The 14,910-nt window shown below is 38.8% G+C and overlaps 1 protein-coding gene across 10 annotated transcripts in view; it reads left to right on the top strand.

Annotated features, from left to right (window-relative positions):
• ATP2B4 (ATPase plasma membrane Ca2+ transporting 4) overlaps positions 1–14,910 on the top strand; it is a 279,350-nt gene that overhangs the window by 184,874 nt on the left and 79,566 nt on the right. For all 10 annotated transcript variants that reach the window (XM_053706722.1, XM_053706716.1, XM_053706723.1 and 7 more), the window contains 4 exons: positions 4,418–4,615; positions 6,351–6,608; positions 6,730–6,855; positions 7,588–7,716. In XM_053706722.1, coding sequence (XP_053562697.1) covers positions 4,418–4,615; positions 6,351–6,608; positions 6,730–6,855; positions 7,588–7,716 — 711 coding nt within the window. The remainder of the gene's footprint in view (positions 1–4,417; positions 4,616–6,350; positions 6,609–6,729; positions 6,856–7,587; positions 7,717–14,910) is intronic.

Genomic DNA, 14,910 nt, shown 5'->3' with positions numbered 1-14,910 from the left:
CTAGCCCCCAGCTCCTAAGCCTACCTAGGTATGCTTTCCAACAAAGGATATCAAGAGAATAAAGCAAATTAGATCATAGAAGTGAATTAGGAAGTTGTCTAAAATGACTTGCCATATCTGAATCATGAAAGAAAAATGGGGTTTCCCTTTAAAAGATAACTAAATTCCAAATTAAACTTTCAAGAATCCGGTTGAACATGCAGCTTTTAAAAACTTGCCATTTGACTTCCATAATAAAATGTGCAGTGTCTTTCTATGTACACACTTTAAGACACAAGCTGCTACTGAGCACGTTCGAGAATTCACAGCATATACGCATATGCATTTTGTTATTGGCTGATTGCTTTCACATGTTGGAGGGAGAAGGAAAATTGAACTAATTTTGAAATTGGTCAGAAAAAAAAAATCTACTACGCGTTAAATTCAGACTAAGTGCTTTTGCATTGTTTGTATTATGCATTTGTTGATTATACAATTATACTGTATTTAAAGGGACAGTATTCACTAATTTTCATATAACTGCATGTAATAGACACTGGTATAAAGAAGAATTTACTGATCTAAAAATTCAGTATAAAACCTTTTTAAAAACTGACTTAAAGGAACAGTTCACCCCAAAATGTTGTCCCCTTTAAACTGTTCCCAATGATTCATTTTACCTGCTGGAGTGTTTTAAATTGTTTACAAGTAGTTACTTTACCCCTAATTTGGCATTTGAAATAGCTGATTTAGCCTGTGGTTTCCCAACCTATACTGAAAGTTTCTATATTGGAGTATATTCTATTGAATAGCCTAAGTAAACACAGCCAGCAGAAGAGATTACACTCTCAGTGGGGGGCATGATAGTTAAATAATAAAAAGTTAATTTTCCATTGTTCTCTCCAAGTATTGTGCTTTGGTTTTCTAGACAAATATAAGATAAGGAAACAAGTGTGTGTACACAAAGTGATAACATAATGAGAGCTGATATTACCTAAAGCTCAACCCATTGTAATGGGCTGTGGTTTAAAAGCACAAAACCAGTTACTTCATATACTGTACACAAATAAACAGAAAAATGCAATTTCTCATACATTTTATACTCTGCAGCTGGTATAAAAAAATCATTGGAATCACATTCATAGAAAAACAATTTTGCAGGGTGCTGTCCCTTTAAAAGCTCCCAATTTAGCACTGTTGGTGAGGTTAGGCTGGAACATCCAGTGAAAGGGGCTGGGAAAACAGGAAGTGCTAATAACTTTGATTTTTGTTTTCAACAAAGGTGGATACTAAATCCAAATTTTTTTCTTTCATGATTCAGATAGAGCATGAGATTTTATGCAACTTTGTAATGTACTCATATTATCAGTTGTTCTCTTGCTATCATTATTTGAAGTGCAGGAATGTAAAGTTTAGGAGCTGGCCCATTTTTGGTTCAGTACCCTGGATAGCGCTTGCTGATTTCTAGCTACATTTAGCAACCAATAAGCAAGTGTAACCCAGTTCTGAACCAAAAATGGTCCATCTCCTAAACTTTACATTCCTGCATTTCAAATAAAGATAGCAAGAGAACGAAGAAAAATTGATAATAGGAGTAAATTACAAAGTTGCTTAAAATTGCATGTTCTATCTGGATCATTAAAGAAAAAAAGTTAGGTTTAGTACCCCTTTAAGGTATCGCTGACGGTATAGGGCTGAATTGAGTGAGGCCTTCTAAGGCTTCTGTTTTTCGTATTTGCTTGTTATATGGAGTTTGGAGAACATGGCAGTTTGAGATCAAAATGATTTGGTTTTGTTATTAACACAGCCTTCCCAATGTCTTTTATCTCTCAAAATTTTCTTCAACCACTCTTTTCTTTAAAGGGATATAAAAGTCCAGCACATTCTGGTGCTAAGGCACAGTTACAACCAATACAAAACAGTTTTGTAATTCACATCCCTTACAGAAAGTCACATACAAGTTTTAGCATTCCATCCAAGAGGGCATAATAACCTCTTTTTCCTTAGGCTAAGCAAATTCCTAAGAGAGAATGAATCATCTTATTCTTATGACCATTTAAGTTGACTTTGTGTCATAAACTTATCAGCTGATATTTATTTCAGTTTGATTTAATTTTATCAGGTTTTTTTTTTTCAACTATTTTTAGCTGCTGTTACACAAATAAATGGAAATGTTTTGGAGAAGTATTAAACTTTGTGTGGTGAGTGTTGCAGAAAAAAAAAGTATTAAAAAGAAAGTCATCAACAGATGTTTCCAAAATTGAAATACCGTCAGCAAAAAAGCAAATCAAAACTTTTGGGATGTTGATTGGAACTGTTGTATATTTTGTCTTCTGTCTCTTTAAGTAGGTGGATACCATACATGTTTTACTTCTCCCTCCCCATATATATCCTTCCCCTTCAGTTCTGTTTCTACCAATTTGGAGCAAGGTGTTAAAGGCTTTTTATGATGAATAAAGAATATTGTGGCCTTTCTTAGTAAACATTGCTTCTGCTGCAAGAATCTAAACACTTTACATGCATCAAGATTGTCTCCAGCCATTTTAGGCCTAATTTGCAATCAACAGCCACACAGTTATCATTTGGCCAGTATGGACTGTCCACCATGTTTCATCATTTGATCTTTCTTGTTCTTTGTGCCTCTAGTCTACCTGTATTATTCAGAAGATCTAGTCTGCTGTTATACAGACTTGGAATATCTTCAAACTTTATGTATCTGCTTAGCGAAAGGCTTGTGAAATACTGCGCCAAACAATGTCTTAAAAAAGAAGAAACCTTAGAATCTGATAAAATGATACTTTAGGGTTTTCTCGTCTTGGTTACCCCCTGTATTTTATATTGTTCTTGCAGTAGCAGGCAAAGTGTATCTGGGGAGGTTTACCATGTTTCATAACTGGATCTTTACCTCCTGAATAATAAGCATGATACAATAGGGTACACCATGCAGAAAAGTCCTGCTTTCATATACACGTGACATATCTTTAGGCTTGTATGTATTTGCTTAGTACAGTTCTAGAAACAAATATGAGGTGCTGTGGTACCCAAGAATTAGGCATTGACACTTTAAATAAAGAGAAAGAGAACAGCACTCCTGAGAGAGAACAAAAGCTAGAATAACTTCCATGCCTGTTCATTTAACCCCTGTTCACTGAAGAGGCCCACAGAAGGCCGAAACTATCGTCTGGGGTTGTTGCTTCCCTTGTTCAGAGAAGAATTGCCTGGTATTTCGGCGCTGGACTGCCATTGGGCAGGGTCAGACTGATATGCTACAGGATATTTTTTCTCTGTGAAGGGGTATAGTGTGCTAAAAGATCCTGCACCCTGAGCTGTAAATATAAATGAACAGGCATGGAAGTTATTCTAGCTTTTGTTCTATCTCAGGAGTGCTGTTCTCTTTCTCTTTTCATATATATATATATATATATATATATATATATATATATATATATATATATATATATATATATATATATATATATATATATATATATCTCAGTTATACTTCCTAAAGCATTCCTTTGCAACAAAAATAAGCAAAAGTACAAAAATAAGTCTCTATATAGGAGTGTCCCACTTGCAGCAAACCACCAGACAGGTTATGGAAGGGTAGATCTATGATTCAGAAGTGTAGGTAGCAAACGCTGGAACAGGCTGCGCTCTCCTCACATCAAAGTGTCATGATATCTGGAAGAATGAAGAAAAAAGAGGCGCCTGTGTGTACCATTAAAAAAACAGGACAATCGCAAAAGAACCCCCGATCCAGGGTACTCACATTTTCGTGGAGCACTCAGACAGTGCTATTAGAGGCAGGCTGGATGTTTGGCAACCCAACTAGCTGATCTCCTGGGTACTGGAACACCAGGAACTCAGCAATGCTTGGATTTACACAGCTTAGTACTCCCAGTGGGAGTTATTGGTATATGATAGGTAGGCAATGCAAGGTTCCAATATAAAAACAGATTTATTAAAATATCAAAAGATAAAACCAGGAACCAATAAGGTAGGGTATGCTAGTGCCCTCCTTGACAAATTGCAACGCGTTTCTCAGCGCTTCAAAAAGCTGTTTCATCAGGCAATGTGCTCCAAGAAAATGTGAGTACCCTGGATCGGTGGTTCTTTTGCGATTGTCCCATTTTATTACTGGTACACACAGGCACCTCTCTTTTTTTTTTTCTTCATTTTTCAAGTCTGTCAAAAGAACTGAAATAAGGGGGAAGTCTGAACCTTAGATACATGGATCATAGAGTTAGAAAGTATATTAATATAACCGGGTTAGTTATGCAAAACTGGGGAGAGGTTATATGGAACAATATGAGGTGTTATAGGGGAGAGGTTATATGGAACAATAGGAACATTTCCACTGATATTCTTGGAAATACAGAATATTAATATAGGATTTAATGTGGCTTACATTGTTTTTTTTCTTTGTCCCTTACAGGTTTGTCAGGAAACCCTTCTGACCTAGAAAAAAGACGTCTAATCTTTGGCAAAAACTTTATTCCCCCAAAGAAAGCCAAAACCTTTCTGCAGCTGGTTTGGGAGGCCCTGCAGGACGTAACCTTAATCATTTTGGAAATCGCAGCCATAATATCCCTGGGTCTGTCCTTCTACCACCCAGTTGGAGGGCACAATGAATGTAAGTCTATAGCAGTGCACAGTTGCTCTTTTCTTTAAATAAAGCTAATTGTACACCTTTCTAATTCTACACTGGTGCCTTTATTTTTGGATTTACTGCTTAGCAAGCATTATTTCTTCTTAGTAACCATCAACCTCTCCACCAAAAAAATAAACTCTAAAGATGGCTTTGCATGCTAAACTCCTATTTGTAGATCATGTAATTTTGCCACTCTGTTGTTTATGGTCTATCTATTCAAATTGGTACCACATAAAGCAAATAGTCCTCAGTATTTTATACATTATTCTGTTGCACTGATTGCGGTTTAAAATAAAACATATTTGTCCATGCCACAACATTATGGACTGGGGACCAATACTAACAAATACAATTCATTCACTGTCTAGCAGGTGACATTTCCTAAGCTATTTTGTGCAGCCGATAAAGAAAATAATTTCCATATAATTGTTGTGTATAATGCAGGAATGACCTTGCCACAAATCAAGAGAACCTTCACTCGTGATTGCATTTAAGGGAAAAAAAAAGAATTCTGTTTTCTATCTGTGTCTGCTGCTCCAGTGAAGACTCACAGCCCTGTGCTGTGTTATTCCAGTAATTATACACACAAAATGTCATTGATTTGCTGCTCTGGGAGACGTTCCAGAATTTAATGTTCTCATTTGCTGCTCTCTGTTTAGTGCATGAGAACCCCTGTATGGGGGTTTCTACTTAAAGAGCTGATGAAACTTCGGGTACTTCTTGCTGGTGAGATGGTCACCCCGTAAAGGGCCTGATAACAAATGGTGCGGTATTTAATGCTCCCGTTCTCATTCAAACTCTGCTAGAAGTAAGGTTTTTACGCGTGTCCGATAGCACTAACCCGATGCACACAAAAGCCGAATGTTGTTATCGTGTTAATGTATTCCCCCATAGAAGTCAATGGAGCAAAAAGAAGTGAAAAGAAAACCTAACACCCTCTCGCGTGCAAACCTGATCGCATATTCTCAAGTACGCTAACCCAACATGAAAATATGAATATTTCACATTCCAATGTTCTTTACATAGCAGAATGTTCTATTTATTTATTAATACATATTTCTACATATATCTGATGTTATTTTGGCACTATCTATACTTATACATACATACACATAATATATACATCTTAAGACATGTATATGTATTCAGCTCAATGTTAAAGCTTTCCTGCCTCTTTTTTTTCTAATGCGTGAGACCTCATATCTTTGAGTCCTTATACTCTAAAAACTGTTAACCGGAGCTCCAAGAACATGCTTTCCCGACGCACGTTAGCTTAAATTTCGCTCAAGCGATCGCTTTTACTTTCAACTTGTAATACAAGCGCTACATCCGACGCATACAAACACCCGCAATAAACCCCCTTTTCGATTGTGCGCAACTGTTGCTGCGCCACTTGTAATCTGGCCCTAAGTGCTTCTCGTGTTTGCCTGCCCTCTGGTAAAATTTAAAACAGAATGTTCCGTAGCTTGAATAGCTTTGACCACCCATTTGAATATACCAATAGTGAAATCTGGCGTTGTGTATACTGAACCCATATATCAAATATATCTGCTGCCCCCTGCTGCTGAGTAACTAGAAAATCAAATATTCTATTTAATTGAAACATTTTCTTAGCCCTGTATTTCAGATGATCCCCAGAGCCCTATACTCAGTGTATTTGCCTTAAAATATCTGCTAATTGTATGTCTTAATCTCCATATATTTTTATTTTTATTAGTGTGTGGAGAGGCTTCAGGTGGGGTGGAAGATGAAGGTGAGGCACAGGCTGGATGGATTGAGGGAGCTGCCATATTGTTCTCAGTCATCATTGTGGTACTAGTTACAGCGTTTAATGACTGGAGCAAAGAGAAGCAGTTCAGAGGGTTGCAGAATCGTATTGAACAGGAGCAAAAATTTACAGTCATTCGCAAGGGACAAGTAATACAGATACCAGTGGCAGAGCTGGTGGTAGGAGACATCGCACAAGTCAAGTATGGTATGTTGCCTTATCTCAGAACCTCTTTATGCTCTTCATCCACAGACTGCTGCTACCCCTTTAGTTCCACACACGCAGTAGTGAAAATACCGTCTATATCTGTATTCTCTTGTCTTGGTAGGTGACCTACTGCCTGCTGACGGTGTACTTATCCAAGGCAATGACCTGAAGATTGATGAAAGCTCACTTACTGGAGAGAGTGACCATGTGAAGAAAAATCTGGATAAGGACCCCATGCTGCTGTCAGGTAATGGTCCTTATATTCATATGATCTGTCCACCAACCTAGTGTCTCTTCTGTTGTTTTAGCTATTAGATCATTGGTAAAGTGGTTACATCCTTCTAAAAAAATATTAATTTGATTCTCTGCTAATCACTAGCTATGTTACAGCTCCCAAGCTATGTGCTTAACCTCTATGTGCAAGGGGTTAAACACACAGAGTTCCTCTTTAGAAGTACGTGCTCTAGCAAATTAGAGCTTGCAGTTGTTTTTTTTTTCTCATTAAAGGGATAGTAAACCCCAACATTTTCTTTTATGATTCAGATAGAACATACAATGTTAAACAACTTTCCAATTTAATTCTATTATCAAATTTTCTTCATTCTGTTGTTATCCATTGCTGAAGGGACAGCATTACACTACTGACAGGAAGCTGAAAATATCTATTTAGCCAATCACAAGAGACAAATCTGTGCAGGCACCAATTAGCAGCAGCTCCCACTAGTGTATGATATGTGCATATTCATTTTTTAACAAGGGATACTAAGAGAACGAAGCACATTTAAACTTAAAATGACCTGCTCTATCTGAATTATGCAAGGTTAATTTTGACTTTCCTATCCCTTTAAAATATTTTAAAGGGACATTAAATTAAAAAAAATTGTTTTGATGAATCGTATAGTTCATGAACATGAAAAAATGTAACATGTTGAGTTTATATATTTTTCTTTTTTTTTGTTTGCTTTAATGCTGCCCCTAGGTACCCATGTGATGGAAGGATCCGGTCGTATGATTGTCACAGCTGTGGGTGTCAATTCTCAGACAGGCATAATTTTCACCTTGCTGGGGGCAAATGAGGGAGGTGAAGAAGAGAAGAAATCCAAGAAAGGTAACTGAGTCTTATGCAAAATAATCCTAAATGTAGTGAACCAGGATGTGAGTTTATGGGCTGATAGTTATGACACCCTTAAAGGGACAATTGTACTCCAACATTTTCTGAAAATGTTTTTGCTTGAATTATATTAAAGTGAAGGTAAACTTTGATGAATGAAAGCCCGTTTTTTAAAAATACTATTAAAAACAGGGGCACTTTCATTCATCAAAGTTTTTAGAAAGCAGCTGTTTTGATTAAAAACTTACCTTTGTACTTTTCACAGCCAGAGCAGCTTCCACCACCTGGAGATCCTCTCTTCACACGTCATCAATGACTAATCCGGCTTTCTCCAATCACGGCTTTCCCCCCAGGGTAGTTATTGCCTGAGGCCATGCCGTCATTGGAGGAAGCTGGATTAGTCATTGATGATGTGTTAAGAGAGGATCTCCGGGCGGAGGAAGCTGCTCCGGCTGTGAAGAGAAGAAAGGTAAGTTTTTAATCAAAACGGCTGCCTTCTAAACTTTGATGAATGAAAGTGCCCCTATTTTTAATAGTATTTTAAAAAAACGGGCTTTCATTCACCAAAGTTTACCTTCACTTTAAGCATTACCTGTTTTAAATTTAAAATAAAATGAATACAACCTTAACAGCTGTTTAATTCATTGTAATTATAATTGGTTGATAAGGGGCAACTCTCATAGCTCTGTTTGTGAAGATGGAGACCACCCCACAAGCCCCCCCCCACAAGAATATGTATATATATATATATATATATATATATATATATATATATATATATATATATATATATATATATATATATATATATACTACATTGTCTCTTTAAGTAGATGTTGCTTTAGAGTACGAACAATGAATCGGTTGTACTTCCAAAGTGCCACTATCAAGTATTTTGTGGCTTTGCAGGAGATACTCTTTAGGAATATTTTGAAAAGGTTAACTTTGAGATTTTTGATCATTTTTCTTCTTATTGCCCTTTTTATTTTTTTTATTTTTTTGCCACACTCCGTTGCTTGTCATGAAGTCCTTTTTCCTTTGTCTTTTCACTTATCTTTACAAGATGACTCTTTATATATTTAATTTTTCTCTTTCAGTTGACCTTTTGGTTATTTTTGCTTGTATTCCTTGTGTCTCATTTTACCTCTTATCTTTTCTGTCTCATGTTTTCATGTACACTTTCTTACCCTCTCATCCACATTTTTCTCCTTATCCTCTCTCATCTTAGCCTGGGTTCTCATTCTCATGTGTCATTTTCTCCCTCATTATCTTCTGTTCCTTACGCTTTCAGCTTTGTAAGGTTACTTTGAGTTATGTGCAAAAAGAAAATGAATAGAATATTATACTACTTAGCTTGAAAAAAGAAAAAAAAAACAGTTCAACCATCTACTGGGCAAAAAAATGTTTGTAAGAATTGAGAGGGTGTTATGTGCTTACAGCAGAATGAAAAAGTGAGCAGCTGAAATACACTCCAAGAAAGTAAAAAAAAACGTTTTTATAGACCATGAACAACTCAAAGCTTGGGGGGGGGGAGATTATTTTCCCTATTTCTGTTTTGTCTGTAAAATACTCTGTAACCAATAAAATAAGGCCAATTTATTACCAATTCCTGTGCTACCTTGTTGAATGAATTTCCTTTGGATACCTCACACATTATTTATTCAGCTGATTGGATAACATAGGAATTGAAGAGATCTTTTTTCATCTCTGGAGAGTTATTTGCGTTTGTAATGAATGTAAGCCAAGGTCTTCCTTTGATTTTCATTCTCCGAATTTACTCTTCTGTTTTGTATTGTCTCACATTATTTCTCTCTACCACACTTATCTATTTTTTTTAAAAATTCTGAGTTCTTGCTCTCTTTCCTTCCACCTTTCTCTGTCCTGATTTTTTTGTCTTTCGTAAAATGATGTTCTACAGTCCTCCAAAATATATGGGATAAATTTCCCGCCACTAGGAGGAGGTCAACAACCCATACAAGAGCTTTAAAACCCTCCCACCTCCAATCTCTCTCTTAGTTTTGTTCTTGATCACGTAGGAGATGGTTGAGAATAGAGGTTGTTCCAGCTATTTGAATATGGATTATAAATTGGGAGCTCAGACCTATGTGAGACCCAGAGTCCCTGCGAAGTATCGTTTACAAAGAACACAAAAAAGACTCTTCACAGCAGCTAAATGATACAGGGACAGAGGAACACCCTATTATGTGCACTATATTTTCCTAAAGGGACTTCAGCCATATACTACCCTCGGGCATTGTGGAGACCCATCCGTAGCCTCCCCCTGATGGACTCTGGTATTTCTTACTGCAATCCTCTGTGGTACTCGATACCTGCACTGGATGTGCTCTCTACTTGATACTGCTGCTGCATTGACTTGCTTGGTAAGCCAGTGGAGGGGTGCTACTTATGGTAAGTGACTTTACACAGCGCAGACACTGCCCAGATGCTATTTGTAGGTACTCTGACACAGGTACAGCACAGCCAAAGGATTTAACCTGCTCTCCTCATGATAGTTTTTTCTCCATATCATGCCCCTAACAGTTCTACTATCATATTTTTTGTATACTGTGTGTATGTCCCTTTAAGAGAGCCGGCAATAGCTTAGTGCATGATGCAATTTGGTAGTGGAAAGTCCGGTTAGGCTGGGGAACATGTTTTGATGATGATTATGGGGGTTTTATTCTTCGTGCACTATATTTTATATATTTACTCCTGGCTGTATCTCCGCCCCCTCTGTTACCAGGCTTTTCTCTCTCAATCTGGAGCCTCGGTGACTAGATATCTGCTATAACAGTTGGGGCCTGATTCTAATGTAATTTCCAGTGCCTGCCAGGTCCAGGAAGGGGGCGAGTACCATAAGGAGCTGCCAAGGGGTACTTATAGGGATATTAAACCCAAATGTTTTCTTTCATGATACAGATAGAGCATGCAATTTTAAGCAACTTTCTAATTTTCTACTATTATTAATTTTTCTATATTCTCTTGGTATCTTTATTTTTTTTTTAAAAACAGGAATGTAAGCTTAGGTGCCAGCATTTTTGGTTCAGCACCCTGGGTAGCTCTTGCTGATTGGTGGCTACATTTAGCTACCAATAAGCAAGCCGCTACCCTGGTAAGCGTACATCTGGGGATTTATCTCAGTCTCATGAGGTTAATGTGCAAAATCCTTCCCCTTAACCCCAAATTCCTGCTCTCTTACAGAGCTCTGACTCTGAGGATGCAAATATTTCTATTTCTGAGGGGGAAGTGTCATCAGTTGAACAGGAGCCTGTGCCTGATCCTGAATATTGCAAAGCCTTTAGATTTAAGGTGGAGTATATCTGCAACATATTGCAGAAGGTATTAAAGACACTAGAAATTACTGAGGAAAAACCTGCTAAGAACAAGCCTGTTAATCAGTTGAATATTGTTTTCAATGCTCCATCAAAAATTGTTTCAGGTCCCTAATTTGGTCACTGACTATATTGCTATGGAATGAAAAAAGCCAGGCCTACCTTTCGCCCCTTCCACAAGATTTAGGAAAATGTACCCCATTCCGGAACAGTGTGGGAAACCATCCCCAATGTGGATGGTGCTATTTCCATTCTCGCTAAACGTACAACTATCCCTATGGTGGTTAGAACTTTTAGAGACCCAATGGACTGCAAATTAGTCTTTCTTAAGGAAACTCTTTCTTCAAACAGGTCTTTTGCTTAGAAACCGTGTGGCTGCTGCAGGAACACTATGGTGTGACTCCCTAGCCAAAATGGTGGCAGATAATTTCTCTGCAGTGGATTTACAAAATTACATTAAAGCACTTAAAATGGCTCAAGCATTTATGTTGTGGTAACGGACATTATTAAGATAATGTCAAAAATATGTCTGGCAGTGCTGGCAAGGAGATCCTAATGGTTAAAATCGTGGTCAGCAGACATGATCTCTAAAAATAGACTGATTACTCTTTCCTTCTAAGGGAAGATTCTATTCGGTTCAGACTTGGACTTCATTATTAAGAAAGTCACTGGTGGGAAAGGAGCTTTTCTTCCTCACGGTTAAAAAATCCAAAGGGAAGAGCAGAAGAGGGAAATCAGTTTTGTTCCTTATGCTCCTCAGGAGATCAGAAGTACTCCTCTTCTCAGAAACCTGAGCCCTTCAAGTCAGCCTGGAAACCTGTTCTTCAAGGTCAATGAACAAGCAATCCAAAAAGTCCAACAACACTAAATCAGCATGAAGGTGCGGCCCCTGAACCAAATTCTGTTCTGGTAGCGGGCAGGAGGCCTGGTGCACATTAGTCCAAGAACCCCTGGGTTTGAAATATAATTTCTCATGGTTACTGGATAGGCTTCCGGTCCAGACTTCCTCAAGGGCGATTCCTTCTGTCACATGTTCCCAAACTTCACTCAAAGGCAGCTGCCTTTCTACATTGTGTTTGAGTATTAGAGGATATGGGGGTAATTATCCCAGTACCAGTATCTCAACAGGGTCAAGGGTTTTTCTCCAATCTGTTCATTGTCCCAAAGAAGTAAGGGACTTAAAGACCTGTCTTGGACAAACTACCGTTTGATCTGTCTACAGCTCCACACATCTTTACAAAGGTGCTCTGTTAGCGGTGATCAGAGCTCAGGGAATTTCTATTTCATCATATCTGGATGACATACTGGTGCAATCTCCTTCTCGGTTATTGGCGATTCAGTCTGTATTTGTCTGCTGCTGACGGAATCGCACAGGTTAAAACTCGAGAGAGCTTGTCTCTCCCGGCAGAGTACTCCATTGCCGTCTGTAGCTCCTTGCATGGAGGCAGTGGGTCTTAATGTAGCCACTTCAGATGCGGTTCCTTTTGCCCACTGTCTTGGTAGACATAAAGTCCTTCTTTGACCCTTGGGGCATCTTTTCTTCGTCTGTCATATGCCATTTTCACAACAGATGCCAGTCTGTTAGGCGGGGCGGGGGGGCAGTCTGGAATTCCTGCTAACTTAAAAGACCCTGCTAACTTTAAGGAAAAATTGTTACGTAATCTGAACATGGTCAGAGCTTTGAATTATTATCTCCAAGCTACTATAGAGTTTAGAAAAACTTCTAGTTTATTTGTACATTTCTCAGGGACTCGTAAAGAACAAAAAGCTACTACCTTGTCTGTAACATAGTTCATCAGCTTTGGTATTAATTGCATATGTTTTGGAGGACTGTGGATCATCATCATCATTTTACGAAAGAAAACAACATTCATACCTGAAACATTATTTTCTATCGGAATGGTGATGGACCTGGTCCACAGGCCCCGCCTGCTTTATTTTAGGTAACAGTTCTAATAACACCTCTATAAACCTAACTTTGCCTTTCCTACCTTTCTTTTCATATTCTCTCCTCAGCTATACGTGAAACTAAGAGAGGGATGGGAGGTTGTTAGGGTTTTAAAGCCCATGTATGGGTTTTTGACATCCTAGTGGCAGGAAATATATCCCATATGTTAGAGGACTGTGGATCATCATCATTCTGAAAGAAAAAAATATATCGGATAAACACACTCTTAATTTAAATAGCAGTAGAAAAGCTCCACTGTTATTTTCTTTCATAAAATATGGTGAGTCCACGGCTTCATCAATTACTGTTGGGAATACCACTCCTGGCCAGCAGGAGGAGGCAAAGAGCACCACAGTCAAACTGTTAAGTATCACTTCCCTTCCCACAACCCCCAGTTATTCTCTTTGCCTTTGGTGCAATTAGGAGGTGAAGTTATAGTTCCTGCATAGTCTCGCAGGATCTGGATACTGACCGAGTGGGGATGTATCTCTTCCACCTTGGTGGTTGTTACTGAGGCGGGACCTTCTGATTTAGAGTCCATTCTTTAGTTTCTTTGAGGTTTTTTGCTTGGAGATTGAAAGCTTAGTTCTGTCTAAGAACGGTTTTTCTGAGTCGGTCATTGAGACCATGATTTAGGCTCGCAAACCTGTTACTAGAAAGATTAACCAATAAGATATGGCTTTAATATCTTTACTGGTGTGAATCTAAGGGCTACTCTTGGAGTAGGGTCAGGATTCTTAAGATTTTGTCTTTTCTCCAGAAAGGCAAACAATGACTGGAGGAGGCAAAGACACCCCAGCCAAAGGCTTAAATACCCCCCCCCCCACACACACACTTTCCTCATCCCCCAGTCATTGTTTGCCTTTCGTCTCAGGAGGTTGGCAGAGAAGTTTCAGAAGATAGTCTCTTATGGAGGGTAGTACTCTTTGATATGGGACTGGAGTTTTAAGTAATCCTGTCAGCCTCTCAGTGAGTGAGTCCGGAGATGCAGGGAGAGTCTTTCTGCGAAACCATCCTGACTCATATTAACAGCTCCTTTTGGCAAGCAGCATTGACGAGTTTCGCTGCCTGCCTTTATTCACTCAAGTCCATGTCAGAAGCGAGGCTACTATCTGTCACACTTGAAAGGCCGTGTTCCTGTTCCACGGCGTAGATTCCGGTAAGTTCGTTTAATTTTATTTCAATATATGACTGTAATGTTAAACGAAAGAAGTCAGGGTCCCAGTGGGACTCCTTTATCTTATGGAATCAAGGGTTAATATCTCCTGAGGAGGTTTATTGAACAGGGTGGACTGTAATAATGTTTGTTATGTAATTTTGTCTGCCATTGTGTAGTGTTACTTGGGCTCATGGCTTTTCGTACATAATGGCCTTACTTCATCTTTTTGTGCAGTCCTAGGAACTGGCGTAATTTTTTGGCTTACACGATGCACCTCATGACTGGGTGTGGTCACATTGTATTCTATTTCCGCAATTTGACCGAGAGTCTGTTCGTTTGTTGTCTGGTTCACAGGAGATGGTGAGTGCCCCAGCCATTGGAGTGTAAGGTGCTGTTAGTGTTTGCCCATAATTGCAATCTCCAAGTTATGGAGGATTCTGATTTTTTGGAGACTGATTTCTCAGATTCGAAAAATACATCTTGCGAAGAGTATGAAATGCCCAGTGTTATCAGTGCCCATCAGTTATGTTCCGATTGCCGTTCTAGAGTACTCTCTTCCCCCGTATCGGGGAGTTTAGAGTGCGTTGACCCCTCTGCCCCTGAGGATTCCATGTCCTGGGAGGCGCTTGCCCCAGAACCTTCTTTTGCTACGCAAGCAGGTGTCCCTATAGCCGTTACTCCTTCTCCGGAAGGCAGCTTGTTTCCTCCAGAGGTTACAGCATGGTTCTGCTTGGTCATATCTATGGCGCTGG

The sequence above is a fragment of the Bombina bombina genome, chromosome 3 (genome assembly GCF_027579735.1).
Source record: "Bombina bombina isolate aBomBom1 chromosome 3, aBomBom1.pri, whole genome shotgun sequence".
Classification (NCBI taxonomy): Eukaryota; Metazoa; Chordata; class Amphibia; order Anura; family Bombinatoridae; genus Bombina; species Bombina bombina.
The sequence above is the reverse complement of the archived record's forward strand: the minus strand, read 5'-3'. Positions and strand labels throughout refer to the sequence as shown.